Raw genomic sequence first — 19,303 nt, 5'->3', positions numbered from 1 at the left:
GTATGGTTAGCTCTTCCCAGACCGTTGCGGTTAGGATGTGTTCAGGTCCCGCCTTCTCCCTGCCCACACCCCTGAACCCGGGAGGACCCATACCCGCCCAGGAGATCCCAATTCCTGCAACCAGCAAGTGAGACCAAGCCCTGCGGGCTCCAGGTGTAGCCTCCGGGGTCCCTGCAAATGTGGGAGTTCGAGGATCCTTAGGTCTCCATGTCTCACCCCTTTATACTAGGCTTTACTGTCTGCCACCTTCTGCTCAAAGCATGGGCCGCCCTTGATAGAGGGCGGGGTGGGGAGGCGATGGACATTAACTACAGAGCCTAGGGCAGGTGGACCGGCCATCTGGTTACAGGATCCCTCCAAAAACAGAGCTCTCTCAAGCCGTGGGACACAGATTCCTTCCTAGACTTTTCTTAAGTGTGTGGCAGCCACACCCAAGCTCATATTCAAACCCCAGCAGGAACCCAGAAAAGTGGAGGCTATGTGAGCGAGGGTTTGCCTTTTACTCTGGAACACAGCCACCTCCAAGTTCAGGGCCCTCTGTCCTCAATGGAAATGTCCTTTGGGCTGAGACCAGCAAACAACCTACTTATGTGCCATTCCCGGGATGGGACCCTGCAGTTCTGCTCACTCTCAAGACCAGAGGGGAGAGGCTGTCGGGGGGGGGGGTTGCTCTCCTCCTCTGGCTTACAGCCTGCACCGGTGGTCTCTGTCTCAGAGCAGCTGGCCCTGGTGATAGGGGGCATCGCTGGGGGACTGCTGCTGCTGATTGGAGTGAGCTGCTGTCTGTGGAGGAGGCTTTGCTCCACCTTCACCTATGAGGAGCTGCCGGAGACGCCAGACCCTGCCACCACCTCCTCTTCCTTCAGCAGACAAGAGGACAGGCTCTGCCCCTATGCTGGGACCCCACCCGGCAGGTGAGGTTCTGAGCTTTTTTTTCCTCTAAGGCCTCGCTTGAGCACTCGCTCTGCTCTCAGAATGGGGCAAGTTGTGGTTTACCTATCTCAGGTCATCAGCATGCTGGAAGGACCTACCTGGAGACAGGCATTGTGAACGCCATTTTCCAACGGGGGAAACTAGCACAGAGAATATGAAAAGCATGTTCAGATACCACAACTAGGAACTCAAACCCAGACAGACTGTTGTCAGAGGCTCTGCTCTGACTCCCACACCACACTGTGGGATGGGCAGAGAGACACTTTATGTGTGTGGTGTCTGTCTCTGTGTGTGTTGTCTCTCTGTGTGTATATCTATGTATGTGTGTATATCTATGTATGTGTGTGGGTAGTGTCGCTCTGTGAGTATATCTATGTGAGTGTGTGTGTGTCCTAGTGAGTGTGTGTGTGTCCTAGTGTGTGTGAGTGTTTGTCCTAGTGAGTGAGTGTGTCCTAGTGAGAGTGTAGGTGTCCTAGTGAGTGAGTGTGTGTGTCTTAGTGAGTCTGTGTGTCCTAGTGTGTGTCCTAGTGTGTGTGAGAGTGTGTGTCCTAGTGAGTGTGTGTGTGTCCTAGTGTGTGTGAGTGTTTGTCCTAGTGAGTGTGTCCTAGTGAGAGTGTAGGTGTCCTAGTGAGTGAGTGTGTGTCTTAGTGAGTGTGTGTGTGTCCTAGTGTGTGTGAGTGTATGTGTCCTAGTGTGTGTGAGAGTGTGTGTCCTAGTGAGTGTGTGTGTCCTAGTGAGTGTGTGTGTCCTAGTGAGTGTGTGTCCTAGTGAGTGTGTGTATGAGTGTGTGTGTCCTAGTGAGTGAGTGTGTGTGTCCTAGTGAGTGAGTGTATGTCCTAGTGAGTGAGTGTGTCCTAGTGAGTGTGTGTGTCCTAGTGAGTGAGTGTATGTCCTAGTGAGTGAGTGTGTCCTAGTGAGTGTGTGTGTCCTAGTGAGTGTGTGTGTCCTAGTGAGTGAGTGTATGTCCTAGTGAGTGAGTGTGTCCTAGTGAGTGTGTGTATGAGTGTGTGTCCTAGTGAGTGTGTGTGTCCTAGTGAGTGTATGTGTCCTAGTGAGTGAGTGTATGTCCTAGTGAGTGTGTGTATGAGTGTGTGTGTCCTAGTGAGTGAGTGTGTCCTAGTGTCCTAGTGTGTGTGTGTCCTAGTGAGTGTGTGTGTCCTAGTGAGTGTGTGTGTCCTAGTGAGTGTGTGTATGTCCTAGTGAGTGTGTGTCCTAGTGAGTGTGTGTGTCCTAGTGAGTGTGTGTATGAGTGTGTGTGTCCTAGTGAGTGTGTGTGTCCTAGTGAGTGAGTGTATGTCCTAGTGAGTGTGTGTATGAGTGTGTGTGTCCTAGTGAGTGTGTGTGTCCTAGTGTCCTAGTGTGTGTATGTGTCCTAGTATAGGCCCAGAAGTGATGCTCTTGGCTCCTGCTGACTCCTCTCCCTCCCCCGTCTTGCATTCAGCTCTTGGCTGAGCACTGAGGTTGAGTAAGTCACTTGCCACCTACACCTTGTCTCCCTCCCTTTGCACAGGTATACCATTTGTTGTACCCCCTTCTCCCCAAGGCCGAGACTGGGTGCCCCTACATGGTGGAAACTGGGCTTGGGCTCCACAGGACACCTGCCCTGTCCCAGAGCAAGTGCCCTACACCTCCAGTGCCAACCCTGGTAAGTACTCCCAGGACTCAGGCGCAAGGGGCCCTGGCATAGAATGAGTGGGTGCACCAGGAGCTGGCTGCTGCTGCCCCCCATCCCTGTCTTTCTCCAGCTGGCCTGACATCCCTGCCCTTCTGTTGTAGGAGATACATGTGTGATAGAGAGCATCAACCCAGAGCTCTACAAGTCCCCAGAGGACACGAGTGAGACAGACTTCCCCGAAGGCTGCCTGGGCCGGCTGTGGTTCTCCGTGGAGTACCAACAGGAATCCGAGAGGTTGCTGGTGGGCCTGATCAAGGCTCGGCAACTGCAAGTCTCCTCAGAGACCTGCAGTCCCCTGGTGAAACTCCACCTGCTGCCTGATGAACGGGGCTTCCTTCAGCCCAAGACGAAATGCAAAACCTGCAACCCACAGTTTGATGAGAACTTCATCTTCCAGGTACCTCCTCTGGAGCAGTGGTCCATGGTGCCCTTCAGGCTTCATAGGAAGGAGCATTGTGCAGGATAAGCTGACTTCCTATCAACAGGGCCCTCCAGCCTCCCGGGACCCTCGTGCCTCAGCAGGCAGGAGCAGGGTCTACAGGAGGTAGCCCTGGTGAAGAGCGTTTTTAAAATGAGGCTCACTTGGAGACAGATGGTCAGAGGTGGGGCTCCTCCTGCCCTGGGTGCCTGGGGGAAAGAAGAAAGAGAAAGCACATTTTGAAGTGTCTACTCAGTGCTCTGGTCTATGGGCTGTTGGAATTTACCCAATATCCTGGGTACTATGGGCAAGGTCACCCAATGGAGACGCTCTAGGCATATCTGAGTTGGGGCAGAAAGTGGTGTCTGAAGGGACTATGTGTCAGCCTGTTGGGAAGGATGCCTGGGCACCAAACTTACCACAGCCTGGGAACCTCAGCAGGTGTCCAGGGGCTCTTAGAAGGACCTGCCAAGAGTCTTAGACAAACATTTCTTAAGAACTGTGCAGCACAATGGCCTGAGAGGGAAGGAAGGCCAGTCCACTTCCAGAAAGCATGTGATCACCGGGTCTGGAGAGAGACTGAGAGCTGGGAAGAGGCGTGGCCCAGGCACAGAGGCCCCTCCCATAGGACCCTCCTCCCCCAGGAGCCAGGACTGGGAGACCTAACAGGGGAGACTTCTCTGCTCTCATCACTGCCCCAAGATTGCACACCTCAAGGGGCTTTTGTTTGTTTGATGTTTTTTCAGGGATTATCTCACTTACTTATTCAAATTTGGTTTTTCTCCTCCCCTCCTCCTCATTTTTGGTTATAGCTTGATGCTACACCCTTGCCATAGAGTGTTTTAGTATTAACCTTTTAGTATTAATTTTCTGTATTCTTAAGAATTTCATATATATGTTTCCAATAAAACATGATCACATTCTCCCCACTTCCCCTTCCAAGTACCCCCACCCAAACCCCCCCAACACAGTTCTCCCAAATTCATATTTGTTTTTTTTTTTAGACAAGATCTCACTGTGTTACAGACCAGGCTAGTCTCTGGAACTTATGGAGAGCCAACTGCTCTTTCTCCCAAGCCCCAAAATCCAGGGCATTCACCACCACACCTGGTTCTTACATCCTTTCTGCTTTTTCTTAGCTGTCTCCTTGGTGATGGGGCTGAGAAGGATGCTCTGTTTAGGGATGAGGACTCCACAGTCTCTCTGACTGGTTATCTCACCCCAACTTGATCTTGGCCTCCCTGCTCTGGGAAGAAGGGCTGACAAAGAAAATCAGAATTATTTGCCCATCTTCTGTAGACCAGATACAGTGATGGGGTTTTACAGCCTAGACAAGAATAGTGACCCCCACCTCACAGCTGTGAAGGCCAAGGCTCAGAGACAAGAGAGCCCATTTCCCTAAGACCGGGCCATGATTTCAGGCATAACTTTTCTGCAAGCAAACACTTTCCAAGGGCAGATTCTGGTTACTGTGCTACCAAGGAAGGCCCCAGGCAGCAATGGATATAAGTCCTTAAAACACTGTGTGACAAGGCTCAGGTCTATCCATGTACTTCCCCAGGCTACTGGGCCTTACTGCTGAGAAGGCTCACTAAGTAAACCTGAGTTGGGACGTGTCTCCTGTCTCCAGCATGTTATATATACCACCTGGCACCTGCCCCAGACCTGACCCTGGCCTGGGTCCTCTCTGTCCCCAGGTATCCAGCAGGAGTGTCACCCAGAGAGTGCTGAAGTTCTCCGTGTACCATGTAAGCCAGCAAAGGAAGCACCAGCTCCTCAGGCACGTGCTGTTCCCACTGAAGAATGAGATCCTGGCAGGGGACCGCCACCATGTCATCTGGAGATACCTGGAAGCCGAGAACCTAGAAGTGAGATGGTCACCAGGCACATAGCACCCAGTATCAGCATTGCTGTGGGTTGCCAAGATTTGCTAGGGCCTACCTGGCACCGCCTGGCCAGCATCTTCCCTCTGATCCTGGTCATCATCCTACAGTGGCTCAGGGAGGTGGACCCAGGCTCTACAGGAGAGGATGGGACCTACACCTAAGCAGACACAGGACGTTGAAATCCTTCAAGTGATACTCTGGAGCAACTTGGAAAAAGTCACATTTAAGAATCAGGTGTGGTGGCATACCTCTATAATCCCAGCACCCAGGAAACTGAGGCAGAAGAACCACACCTTTTTAAAAAATTTATTAATTTGTTTTTTAATTCCAATTCCAGTTCCCCCTCCCTCCCCTCCTCCAAGTCCCTCCACATTCCTCTTCCCTCCTCCTATCTGCTCCTCAGAGAGAGTAAGGCCTCTCCTAGGAAGTCTACTAAGTCTGTCCCATCATCTAGTTGAGGCAGGACCAAGGCACCTCTCCACCCCCTACGCCCCATGTCTAGACTGGGCAAGGTATCTCTCCATAGAGAATGGGCTCCACTAAGTCAGTTTGTGCATTAGTGTTAGATCTTGGACCCACTGCCAGTGACCTCATATATTGTCCCAGCTGCACCATTGCCACCTATATTAAGGCAGTATAGTTCGGTCTTATGCAGGTTCCCCATTTGTCAGACCTGAGTCAGTGATTTCTCACTAGCTTGGGTCAGCTGATTCCCCATCATGGTCCTGACTCCTTTGTTCATATTATCACTCCTCCCTCACTCCGATTGCACTCCAGGAGCTTGGTCCATTGGTTAGTTGTAGATTTCTGTATCTGCTTCCATTTGTTTCTGGAAGAGGGTTCTAGCTTCTATGGGGTTGAGAACCACAACTTTTCAAGTTACACTTTTATTTATCTATTGTGGGGGAGGCATGGCACACTTGTAAGGATTAGAAGACAATTTGCAGGAGTTGCTTCTCTCCCTCTGCCACGTTGGTCCTGGAGATTGAACCCACTGAGCCCCTGCACCAGCCCATATCACAAATTTGGGGCCAGCTTGGGCTACACAGTGAACCTCTCTCTCTAGAGAAACGCGCATTTGGATTCCCACACAGGTCTCTGTGAAAGGGATACAGCAATGGGAAAGCCTAGGTCCAGGGAAGTGTTTATCTCTTGTTCCCCATCCCTAGGTCCAGGGAAGTGTTTATCTCTTGTTCCCCATCCCTAGGTCCAGGGAAGTGTTTATCTCTTGTTCCCCATCCCCCAGGGGGGGACCCCAGTGAATCCATCAGGCTTTAGAATCCAGAGACCTGGCTCTGGCCCATTACCACTGGCTGGGAATCTCTTTCCCAAACGTTTAGGACTAGGAAGGTTTCACATTTTTTTTCAGATTTTGCGATGTTTACATATATATATATAATGAGATATCTTGGGGGAGGAGACCCAAATCCAATGCATTGTACATTATACGCACATTAATCACAACGCACAAATACGACCTTATTCAGTATTTACAATATTTTGGGGGGCTGGAGAGATGGCTCAGCAGTTAAGGCACTGGCTGCTCTTCCAGAAGACCTGGGTTCAATTCCCAGCACCCACTGGCAGCTCACAACTGTCTCTAACTCCAGTTCCAGGGGATCTGACAGCCTCACACCAATGCACATAAAATAAAGTTAAATAAATTTAAAAAATAATAATTTGAGCATATGGGGCTAGAGAAATGGCTCAGTGGGTAAGAGTACTCACTGAGAAAAAAAGAACTGAGTTCAAATCTCTAGCACCCATGAAAAGCCTGTCATATGGCCTTATAGTCCTGTAACTGGGGCACAGGGGAGTAGAGACAGATGCATCCTGGGAATTTGCAGCCTGGCCAGCCAGCCTAACCCAACTGGAGAACATCAGGTTCAGTAAGAAACCCTGTCTTGAGACAATATAGCAGGAGTGACAGAGGAAGGTACCCAAAGTCCCTTCTGGCCTCTGCGTGGACAAGCACATCTGAGCATACACATCCGTGCCTACACGCATGCACACACCTAACAAGACTTTAAAACAGCAAAATTTCATAGTATGTAATTTAACATTTGACACGCAGAGAGTTCTAAACATCAGGTCATTTCAGATTTGAGTCTTTTGGACTGGAAATGCTCACCCTGTACTCCATGGGTATCTTCCAATGCCCAGACCTGTTTTCCTGTCTAGAAAATGGTGGGGGTCACATGCCCTCCTCGCCAGGGATCCCACTTTAGGGGCTGGGCTCACGCCTACTTCTCCAGCCCACTAGTCCATGTGCCCTGCCCCACAGGCGTGTTTGTCAAAGTGTCCCTGATGAACCACAACAAATCCGTCAAGAGCAAGAGGACTTCTGCCGTGCTGGGCTCTGTCAACCCCGTGTACAACGAAACCTTCAGCCTCAAGGCTGACGCCAGCGAGCTGGACACTGCCAGCCTTAGCCCGACGGTGCTGCAGATCACAGACAGCGGCAGTAACCCTGAGGATGGGCAGCCGGCATACGCGGCTGGAGCAACCAGGAGCAACCAAGCTGGGACTACTGAGCTGTAGGCTCCTCGAGCGCAGCTGTCCCTGTTTCTGATGAAAGAAACCAGCTCTCGGAGAGACATTTGCCCAAGGCCCCAGAGCTTGCCCACAGGAAGCCTGGAGCTCAAACCCAGCTTTAGTTCAATTGGGTTCTATCTGTGGGGCCCTAGAAAGAGGCTGAAGGATAGTCTCCTCCTCCTCGCCCTGGGTGAATTGTCAGAGCTGTCAGGCAGTCTGTTTCCCGTGCTGGGCGTTGTGCTCTCTGCGTTTCTTCATGCCTAATAGACGAGCATGTAAGGCCCTGGATGGATGGGTGTCCTAGCCCGCTGTCCTGCTCTACCCATGCCCTAGCGGTCACTGTCCCTGACTACAGAAGCAAAGTCACGGGGCCTCCAGTGTTCACATGGGCTTGACTTGGGACCTTGTCCCCAGTGGTATTTGATGGGTGGACACAACTGCCCGATGCCCTTGCCTGGTGTCAAAGGAAGCAACGAAAGTGGCCTTCCTTCTACAAAGTGCTTTCTCTCATAGCGAATCACGCACCTTGGGTCCCACATGGCCTGGGGCAGGGAGCCAGGCAGGGAAGGATGGAACTGCAGTGCAGGTTCTCACCTGGTCTCCTCCTCCAAGTGCTGAGGAAACGGTGCTGACAGGCACATGCTCACAGAGGAGGGGTTTGCTTCTGTGTTTAAGGACATGACAGCTCGCCCTCCCCTGCAGAGAGCCACCCACTGGGCCGTGTGGTCGTGGGCCCCTACATGTACACCCGAGGCAAGGCGCTGGAGCACGGGGACCAGATGCTGCGCAAGCCCAGGGAGCTGGTGAAGCGCTGGCACGCCCTCTGCCGCCCCACGGAGCCCTGAGCAGCACCGGGACCTCGCTCTGCTTGGAAACGCGAGTCCTCCCTGTTCGTGCCACACCACAGCGTGGCCATCTCATCTAACAGTTAGTGCCCTGTGGGGCTAGCCTGAGCCAGCGGTTCCTGAGTGCCCGTGTGCAGGAGGAAAAGGGGACAAAGAAGCCCAGACTTGACCAGTATTGGTGACCAGGAGCCTCTCCCAACCCACCTAACCCCCCTTGACCTGTGGGGCTGCCTGGCCTTGGAGCCTGGCTCCTGATCATCAAGGCCACGACCTCGAACAGGAGCTCAGGTGTTGAGAACCGGTGTTCCGTTTGGTGGAACACGGCTACAAATGCTGAATGGGAATGCAACATGAGCGGGGTCCCACACCTTCGCAAGCTGGTGGTGGGTTGCATTGTCTTTCAAGCCGGGGTTTCTCTGTCTTCCACCCAGAGAGTGAAACAACCCACATCCCCCTGGGGGCACAGCAGACCTGCTGGGCAGCCCCACCCGCATACCGGGAGGTCAACAAGTGGTCAGCACAGCTAACTAGGTAGCACCCTCCCTGGAGCCATAACACGGGCCCCAAAATTACAGTAAGTCTGGCCCCCAGGCATCCTCAGACTCCTCACACCCCAGCCCCTCCGGTGATCTGTTGCTGGGTCTTGTGCTCATCCGGTTAACAGAGTTTGGCATTCAGCTCCTGGTGAATCCATGGGACCACGGTATTGTCCGCAAGATTAACGACATTGGCACGACTGTGTCCTGGTAGGTGCGAACTTCGTTAGGTTAGTGGTCCTCAGAGTCAAAGTCACTGTCACCAAATGCCCATGTTGTACTAACGTGGGCACTGTGCCTGCTGTGTTTCCGTGTGTATCAGCACCCTAAGCTGCAGCCGGGCAAAGTCAGCACAGCTGCTGTGTAACTGAAGCGGAACAGCCCACCCGTGTCTCTCCCGCTGCATGCAGTGAAGGGACTTCCGCCAAAGCAGCAGTGGCCGCTATCTGTGCCTGTTTAGCGCCGCTTCTCATCTCTGTCAAGACACAAACACAAGTTTGGCTTCTTCCCAACTCTTTCCGCTTACCCGCTTTCAACGCGACCCACGCTTACCCACTTTCAACGCGATCCACGTTTACCCACTTTCAATGCGATCCACGCTTACCCACTTTCATGCGATCCACGCTGCTTGGCTTCCAATAGCATCGTCGCTCACACAGGAGCTTCTCCTGCCTGCAGGGCTGGCTACTGAAGTGGGACTGTAATGTTTCCTTGGGAGCCCTGGGGACATGGATGCCACCACTCCCATATTCCAAATTGAGACCTGTGATTGGCCATGGACTTTCTAGGGTGACCAGGGAAAGTTGGTTGGCTGGTGCATCTGATAGGTCTCTAAAACACTGAAATGGCAAGAAACCAGCAGGCTGTGTGACTGAGGGGCGGAAGGAAGGGGCGCCATATTGTACAGACTTGTATAGACAAAAACACAAGAGGAAATATGCCGTTTTCATGGGCCAGTGTGAGCTTTCAGGGGCTGTCTCCAATCTTGTTTGCATGTGACTCTAGCAGAAACTCTTAGAATACGGTGATCAGTTCCTCAGAGAAGTACTTACAATTTGTTTGAATTTCATTTAACTCATACAATTTGAAAATCATTTGACAAATTTAGAATATTCAACTTTCAATTCATTAATGTGATATCTATCCTTTGTTTTACTTTTAATAAGAGAGGGTTTTGTTGCTATTTGTTTGTTTATTTGAGAGTGTTGGCACGATGCTCACTATGTTAGACCAGGCTGGCCTCAACCTCATAGAGATTCACCTGCCTCTGTCTCCCAAGTGCTGAGATTAAAGGCATTCATGGCCATGCACACTGTACCCTGCCTAAGAGTTTATTTTCATACTAGCTTTAAATTTTAAATTTTCATAATTGTGGTTTCAACTGAAAGTGGCCCCAGAAGCTCATAGGGAGTGGCACCTTTAGGAGGTGTGGCTTTGTTGGAGGATGTGTGGCAGATGGTCAAGCCAGGCCAGGTGTCACAGACTCTTCCTGCTGCCTAGACCCCTCAGCTCCTTCTCCAGCACCAAGTCTGCCTGTGAGCTGCCATGTGTCCTGCCATGATGGCAATGGACTAAACCTCTGACTGTAAGCTAGCCCAGTTAAATGTTTTTCTTTATAAGAGTTGCCATGGTCATGGTGTCTCTTCACAGCAATAAAACCCTAAGACAATAATACATAAGAAAATATGTTTCTAGCCGGGCGGTGGTGGCGCACGCCTTTAATCCCAGCACTCGGGAGGCAGAGGCAGGCGGATCTCTGTGAGTTCGAGGCCGGGCTGGACCGACAGCCTCCAAAACAATACAGAGAAACCCTGTGTCGTAAAAACAAACAAAAAAAATAGTTCTTTAGCAAATTTGCATTTGTGTGTATGCATGGGTGCCTGCTTATCTGTATATGCACCATGTGCATGCAGGTGCCCCAGGAGGCCAGAAGAGGGCGCCATAGCTCCTGGGACTGCAGCTACCTGATGGGAGTGCTGGACACTGAGCCCAGATCCTCGGGAAGAGCAGCAAGTGTTCATAACTACTGTGAGCCATCCCTTCAGTTCCATCAAAATGGATTTTAAAGAGACGGTCAAAATCCAAATCCCCATGCGGGCACAGAGCTGCACACCTGCACTCCCAGCACTCAGAAAGCTTTCCACTCTAAAGCCAGACTATATAACCAGTCCCTACCTAAAAAGAAAAGGGGCGGGAGGACCTTCAAATCCTCATTACAAAAACATTTTCCTTTCAAATCAATGGAATTTAATTCACACGGTTTTAGTCTTCATCCTAAACAAAGGAAGCAGCTCTTCCGTCTGCTCACAGAGCTGTTTTTAGCAGACAGTGCAGGACAGGTGACACTACTTCAGGAAACAGGGACATCGGAGCAGTAAGGAACAGTCACTGGTTTCTAAGAACATGGTCCATGAAGCCATGGCCACCACGAGCAGCCTTCGCCACCCTCCCTGAGCTCCATGGTGAATCTCAAGCCCAAACCCTGCTGTTCCTGGCATCTTCTTGTAAAATAAGTAACAGCCAGGTTGCACCGGGGCATTATTAAGTATCAACTGATGGGATTAACTTTCCCAAAGGAGTTTAGAGGGCAGAAGCTTTTAAGGATAAGAAATTATTGGTCATCAAAAGAAAATAACATCAGTGTTCTGCTTTCCCCAAAAGCAGGAAAACAAAGAAAACTTCACTCTGAATCTAAAGACAGCAGGAATGGGAGTGTGCCATGAGTATGATATGTGTGTAAATACCATATGAGGCAGTATGAATGGATACAGTCGTTATTTAAACTAGGCATGTCAAGTCAGGTTTTTAACTGAGTCATGAGTATCCTTCAAGGAACCCAACCGAGAGCTCTTCCTCCGTGGGTCCTGACTGCAACTTCTAAAAGAATTGTGGCATCCCTCTAAACTGCTCACTATTTCCAGGGGAAAAGTCCCTAAGGGTTAACGTGACTTCTGTGGCTATCTTTGCTCGGCTGCCATGGCAACGTTAGTCTTCATTCAGCTCCTCATCTCCCAAGCTTCAGAGATGCTGCAGCCTTTGCTGCCCTGAAGCGTGGCTCTGCCCACAAGCTCAGGAAAGTGGTTCTCCGAAGTCACTTCGTCTCTGTGCTTCTGACTGTGTGGCCCTTCTTTTTATAAAAGGTCGTCTGTGTTTCGCTCAGCTTTTCCCCTTGTTGTTAATGAACACCAGTCTGCCTCTTGCAGAAAAAGAAGTCCTTTCCCAGAAAAAGAATGCCCAGCTGGGGGTGGCACAATGGAGGCAATTTGGGCGGTAGAGACAGGAGAGCTGGGGTTCAAGGAAACGCTCTGTCAAAGCGAGTGGGGCGAGCGGCTTGCATTCAGTCGGCAAGTTGTGCTGCGATGGTGGTGCACACCAAAGGATCACAGCTTCTCCGTGTGTGCAGCAGGAGCATTTCTGTCTTCTGCATCTGTGGGTCAGCTGGTCATAAACCGCCCGTGGTGAGGCAACTCGTTCTCAAGCCGTGGGTCTGGCGAGGCTGGACTCTTCACCAGGCAGGTGCTACATACAAGTCTCCACACGGAGCACCAGCTAACCCAGGGTGGGCTTTTGAAGGCGGGAGGCAGAAGCGTAAAGGGCAGACATAGTACTTTTGTCTTCTGCTTCTGTGGTGCCCCTCCCCCGATATCCCTGGGTCAAGCTGAGAATCAAGCGTCAGGTAAGCACAAATACCTTTGTGCCCAGCGACAGAACAGTGGGCACAGCTGCAGAGAGGAGTAAAGAATTAGTGTAGGCAAGGAGGCAGCCCCAGGAGCCTGGGCCACTCCTACAGGTACACCCCTACCAGACAGCCTTTCATGCAGTTCCCTCCCGGCCTCTGTCGTGGCTGCCAATCTGGCATCCCATAACGATGTGCTGTAATTTGTGCAGCCATTCGCCAATTACGCTTTTCTTTTCACTGTGGAATGTTTGCCCAAATTACTTCAAGAGCTTTGAGGACCCTGTGCTCACACTGTCCAGAGGTAATTCTCAGAGGAAGCAAAGGCGAGTGTTTCTACCCTCTTGTTGCTTTTTGGTCTCCCTTGAGCACCTCATGATTAGGAGGATTAACCCAGAATTCAGTTCCTAAGAGTCTGAGAAATATACTTTCAAAACGGACTCCCATTGCCAGACAAAGGCAACGCCCTCTAGAAATATTGCAAAGGGGTTGGAGGTGTGAAGGTGTTGCTGCTGGTGGACATGGGCTGATGGGGAAGACAGCCTCACGAATAGGAGTCATGGAAGCACTCAACACTGCGGCCATTGCTGTTTCCTGTTCATGTAGTGCTTCCTGCCCCCTGGGTGGTCTTCCTCCTTACCCATGCAGGTTTCTGCTAGATGATCATCCCGTGAGCAAGGTGGGGAAGAAAGGAAGGACAGAAACACAAACAGAGCAACAGGACACAAGCAGCAAGGCGGCTGCAACTGGATGCTGGATCTTTGGATGAATGTATCACTCTAAACACTGTAGATGACTGTATCACTCTAAACACTGTGGATGACTGTATCACACTAACACTGTGGATGACTGTATCACTCTAAACACTGTGGATGACTGTATCACTCTAAACACTGTGGATGACTGTATCACACTAACACTGTGGATGACTGTATCACACTAAACACTGTGGATGACTGTATCACACTAACACTGTGGATGAATGTATCACACTAACACTGTGGATGACTGTATCACACTAAACACTGTGGATGACTGTATCACTCTAAACACTGTGGATGACTGTATCACTCTAAACACTGCGGATGACTGTATCACTCTAAACACTGTGGATGACTGTATCACACTAAACACTGTGGATGACTGTATCACTCTAAACACTGTGGATGACTGTATCACTCTAAACACTGTGGATGACTGTATCACACTAACACTGTGGATGACTGTATCACTCTAAACACTGTGGATGAATGTATCACACTAACACTATAGATGACTGTATCACACTAAACACTGTGGATGACTGTATCACACTAACACTGTGGATGACTGTATCACACTAACACTGTGGATGACTGTATTACTCTAAACACTGTGAATGACTGTATCACACTAACACTGTGGATGACTGTATCACTCTAAACACTGTGGATGACTGTATCACTCTAAACACTGTGGATGACTGTATCACACTAAACACTGCGGATGACTGTATCACTCTAAACACTGTGGATGACTGTATCACACTAACACTGTAGATGACTGTATCACACTAAACACTGTGGATGACTGTATCACACTAACACTGTGGATGACTGTATCACACTAACACTGTGGATGACTGTATCACTCTAAACACTGTGGATGACTGTATCACTCTAAACACTGTGGATGACTGTATCACACTAACACTGTGGATGACTGTATCACACTAAACACTGTGGATGACTGTATCACTCTAAACACTGTGGATGACTGTATGACACTAACACTGTGGATGACTGTATCACTCTAAACACTGTGGATGAATGTATCACACTAAACACTGTGGATGACTGTATCACACTAAACACTGTGGATGACTGTATCACACTAAACACTGTGGATGACTGTATCACACTAAACACTGCGGATGACTGTATCACTCTAAACACTGTGGATGACTGTATCACTCTAAACACTGTGGATGACTGTATCACTCTAAACACTGTGGACGACTGTATCACTCTAAACACTGTGGATGACTGTATCACGCTAACACTGTGGATGACTGTATCACACTAAACACTGTGGATGACTGTATCACTCTAAACACTGTGGATGACTGTATCACTCTAAACACTGTGGATGACTGTATCACTCTAAACACTGTGGATGACTGTATCACACTAAACACTGTGGATGACTGTATCACTCTAAACACTGTGGATGACTGTATCACACTAAACACTGTGGATGAATGTATCACACTAAACACTGTGGATGACTGTATCACACTAACACTGTGAATGACTGTATCACACTAACACTGTGGATGACTGTATCACTCTAAACACTGTGGATGACTGTATCACACTAAACACTGCGGATGACTGTATCACTCTAAACACTGTGGATGACTGTATCACACTAACACTGTGGATGACTGTATCACACTAAACACTGCGGATGACTGTATCACTCTAAACACTGTGGATGACTGTATCACTCTAAACACTGTGGATGACTGTATCACACTAACACTGTGGATGAATGTATCACTCTAAACACTGTGGATGACTGTATGACACTAAACACTGTGGATGACTGTATCACACTAAACACTGTGGATGACTGTATCACTCTAAACACTGTGGATGACTGTATGACACTAAACACTGTGGATGAATGTATCACTCTAAACACTGTGGATGACTGTATGACACTAACACTGTGGATGACTGTATCACTCTAAACACTGTGGATGACTGTATCACTCTAAACACTGTGGATGACTGTATCACACTAAACACTGTGGATGACTGTATCACACTAAACACTGTGGATGACTGTATCACACTAAACACTGTGGATGACTGTATCACACTAAACACTGTGGATGACTGTATCACTCTAAACACTGTGGATGACTGTATGACACTAAACACTGCGGATGACTGTATCACTCTAAACACTGTGGATGACTGTATCACACTAACACTGTGGATGACTGTATCACTCTAAACACTGTGGATGAATGTATCACACTAACACTATAGATGACTGTATCACACTAAACACTGTGGATGACTGTATCACACTAACACTGTGGATGACTGTATCACTCTAAACACTGTGGATGACTGTATGACTCTAAACACTGTGGATGACTGTATCACACTAAACACTGTGGATGACTGTATCACACTAAACACTGTGGATGACTGTATCACACTAAACACTGTGGATGACTGTATCACACTAAACACTGTGGATGACTGTATCACACTAAACACTGTGGATGACTGTATCACACTAAACACTGTGGATGACTGTATCACACTAACACTGTGGATGAATGTATCACTCTAAACACTGTGGATGACTGTATCACTCTAAACACTGTGGATGACTGTATCACACTAAACACTGTGGATGACTGTATCACACTAAACACTGTGGATGACTGTATCACACTAAACACTGTGGATGACTGTATCACACTAAACACTGTGGATGACTGTATCACACTAAACACTGTGGATGACTGTATCACACTAAACACTGTGGATGACTGTATCACACTAAACACTGTGGATGACTGTATCACACTAACACTGTGGATGAATGTATCACTCTAAACACTGTGGATGACTGTATCACTCTAAACACTGTGGATGACTGTATCACGCTAACACTGTGGCTGACTGTATCACACTGAACACTGTGGATGACTGTATCACGCTAACACTGTGTGGCTGACTGTATCACACTGAACACTGGGTCGACAGAGTCTGCTGTGGAACCAGAAGTTACAGGAGGAATTTTATTTACTTGCTAGTAGTGATGAGCAAAGCAGTCACAGTAATAAAAAGAAAGAAAGAACCGGGAATCATGGGACTTGCTCCACATTTTTATCCAAGGAGCAGACAGACACTAGCTATCTGCTAAGAAGGTCTGCATAGTTAACTAGAAAAATATAATGATGTAATTCACTGATTAGATTCCCTATGTCCAGCTCCTTCAACATAATTGACAAATTTCTTAACTGGATTTAGCATGCAGCTTTAACACAGACTGTAATACTTGCCCATTATAGTCCCCTAATACTTACTACGAATAATTTGCCTGAATCACAGGTTGCTTTGGGAGAAATTGTGTTCCAGTTGTAGACGGAAGGAAGACAGCATGGCTTGGGAACTGACTGAGGCTTTATACATTAGGCCGAGGCTGCACCCCAGCCCAGGAGGGCTCTCCCTCCCAGCAGTGGCAGTGGAGAGGGGGTGGGGCCGGGAGGAAGAGCTTTTCTCAGTGCCCTGCAGCTAGAAAGCAGCAGGAGAGCTGCGATCAGACCCCAGATGTCTGACAAATGCTATCTGTGTTCCACTCCACCAGAAACAGAGAGCCAGCGGCCTCTGCGGAAGGTAAAGCCTCCTTCCTGCTTTCTCTCTAGACTCCTCACTTCCTCCCACATCTCTGTGTAAGTTAACTCTCCAATACTAATGATGAAGAAAGAAACCTGACAAATAACCGCCTTGGTTCTCTTGGTTTGGGCTTGCGTTAAGTTTGCTGATTGACACCTCTCAGGCAGGAGTGAGTGACACCTTTCAGGCAGAAGAGGTCCCCAAGGGGACCCAGCCTAGAGCGCTTAGTGTGCAGGCAGGGGGAGGTAGGCACGAGACTGACAGCCTGGCTGAGCCCCACTAATGGTGCCAGTGAATCATCGGGCAGTCTGTTGTGGCTTCTAGCTCACCCTAGACTGCAGTGCAGACTTCTGCAGTGCGTCTCCAGCACCCTCTACTGTTCTGTGACTGCCACTAGACTGGCTTGTGACAGAGCCAGCAGGCCACAAAGTCAACCTTCCAAGGTGACACTGCCTCTTCCCCCCTGATGCAGATGGCAGTTTTACTTGGCTTTTATTACCTAACCATGCACTATATAATACATAGGCATGCATCACACACACACACACACACACACACACACGCACACACACACGCGTGTAATGTATAACATCCAGCATATGCTCTATTACCTAAGGAATGAGAAAAGATGCATGCCGTTTCCGTTTGCCTTCCTTCACATAATGCTTTGAGTAGGCTCTTCTGAGTGTCAGGCACACCTTCGTGAGAACTGTATGATGCTGTTTATCGATTTCCTGGAGCTGTGAGCTGGGGTATAAGGGTTCCTCTTTCCCTACATTCTCACCAGTATTTGCTGTTTGTCCCTTTGCTTGGGATGGATGGAATCTGACTACAGGTTTTGTTTGCACGTTCCTGAGGGCTACAGACAGTAAGTATTTCTTCATAGACTTACAGGCCACTTGTTTTTCCTTTGAGAACTCATTATTTATTTGATTCATCATTTATTGATTTTTTTGTTGTTGTTGTTTCTTGTTCTTCATTCTAGGCACTAATCCCAAGCCAAAAGCACAGCTGACAATTTCTCTCCCGCCCTGCATGCTGTCTCTTCACTCTGCGGTTTGAGTTTAGGACTGTGTGCCGTCCCATTTGCCAGACCTTGATCTTACTTGCTGAGCTACTGGAGTCCTTTCTTCGAGTCACTACTTTGTGCAGTCACGCGGGCTGATGTGCTGCCAGCAAGGCCTTGCCTGTGTCTAGATCTTGGAAGTATTCTCCCTGTGTTTGCTGGCTACAGTTCCATCGGATCTTAAGGGCACTGGTCCACTTTGAATCCCTTTCTGTACAGGATAAGAGGAAAGAGCTCTAGCTTCGTTCTTGTGTGGTTAGCTGGTTTTGCCTAGCACCTAGCAATGTTGAAGAGAACATACTCCAATGTAACGTTCTTGGCACTGCTGTCAATCATATGGCTGTAAGCATACCGGTTTGTTTCTACATCCTCTATTTGACTCCATTGGTCTACATGTCTGTTTTATCACCGTCCTTTTTTGTCCCAGTAGCTCTGTAATAAAACCTGAAGTCAGAAACCATGCTACCTCCACCACTGCTCTTTCCTTTTAGGTGGCTTTGACGGTCCAGATCAGCGGATCTCAACCTTCCTAATGCTGCGACCCTTTAATACAGTTCCTCATGTTGTGGTGACCCCAACCATAGAATGATTTCATTGCTACTTCATAACTGTAATTTTGCTACTGTTATGAAAAATAATGTAAATGTCTGATATGCAGGATATCAAGTATGTAACTCCCAAAGGGATGGTGACCCACAGGATGGGAAACATTGGTTTAGGGTACTTTTGTTCTCTTTCAGGATTGTTTTTCTATTTCTGTGAAGACACTCATTGGGCTTTTGTTTAGGATTGCACTGAATGTGTGGCTTGCTTTCAGGAATACAGCGATTTTCACAATACTAATTCAGCTGGTTAACTGGAGTCACAATATTCTTAACTAGAAACACTTGTGCCCGTCCCTTTGGCCATCAGAATACTGAGACAATGGACACCAAGGAATCCCGAAGTCTTGTGCTAAGGACAGGAAAGGTTGGCACTCTAGTTTTAGCCAGAGAGGAAGCTTGTCTCCCGCAAAGAGACGTCACATACTATGCTGACCACCTGCAGGACAGACCAGGGGCCAGGAGCCAAAACTACAAAGTGTCAGTGACCGGCCAGTGACGGATATGACCACACCTGACCAGGACTGTTTAGTCACCCATGCCTCCTGCTCCCTATTTAAACCTAAACCTCATGTCAGGACACCGACAACTTATTAAGATAGAAACAGGAAAAGAACATTTAGAGTTTATAATAGAAGAGTGACTTCTGAGGAAATGTCTTACATGTGGATCTTCAATGTTTAGTGCCTTGATGCATCAGGGTCTAATTTAAATGACAACTAGGGAAC

At 48.8% G+C, this 19,303-nt stretch overlaps 1 protein-coding gene across 1 annotated transcript; it reads left to right on the top strand.

Moving 5' to 3' along the window:
- The first annotated feature begins 2 nt into the window (after positions 1-2).
- On the top strand, positions 3-8,292 carry LOC101840670 (synaptotagmin-15). The gene is made up of 8 exons (XM_040747887.1): positions 3-29; positions 691-914; positions 1,401-1,408; positions 2,444-2,578; positions 2,710-3,005; positions 4,724-4,894; positions 7,094-7,376; positions 8,150-8,292. The coding sequence occupies exons 1-8, from the start codon at positions 3-5 to the stop codon at positions 8,290-8,292; spliced, it is 1,287 nt and encodes a 428-aa protein (XP_040603821.1).
- Positions 8,293-19,303: the final 11,011 nt, after the last annotated feature.

Source organism: Mesocricetus auratus, unplaced genomic scaffold (genome assembly GCF_017639785.1).
Source record: "Mesocricetus auratus isolate SY011 unplaced genomic scaffold, BCM_Maur_2.0 Super-Scaffold_100006, whole genome shotgun sequence".
NCBI lineage: Eukaryota > Metazoa > Chordata > Mammalia > Rodentia > Cricetidae > Mesocricetus > Mesocricetus auratus.
The sequence above is the reverse complement of the archived record's forward strand: the minus strand, read 5'-3'. Positions and strand labels throughout refer to the sequence as shown.

Coding starts and splice junctions, on each gene's coding strand:
- LOC101840670 (XM_040747887.1), top strand. CDS start 3: ATGGTTAGCTCTTCCCAGACCGTTGCG. Junction 2,579..2,709: donor CACCTCCAGTGCCAACCCTG/GTAAGTACTCCC, acceptor CTTCTGTTGTAG/GAGATACATGTGTGATAGAG. Junction 7,377..8,149: donor GCAGATCACAGACAGCGGCA/GTAACCCTGAGG, acceptor CCTCCCCTGCAG/AGAGCCACCCACTGGGCCGT.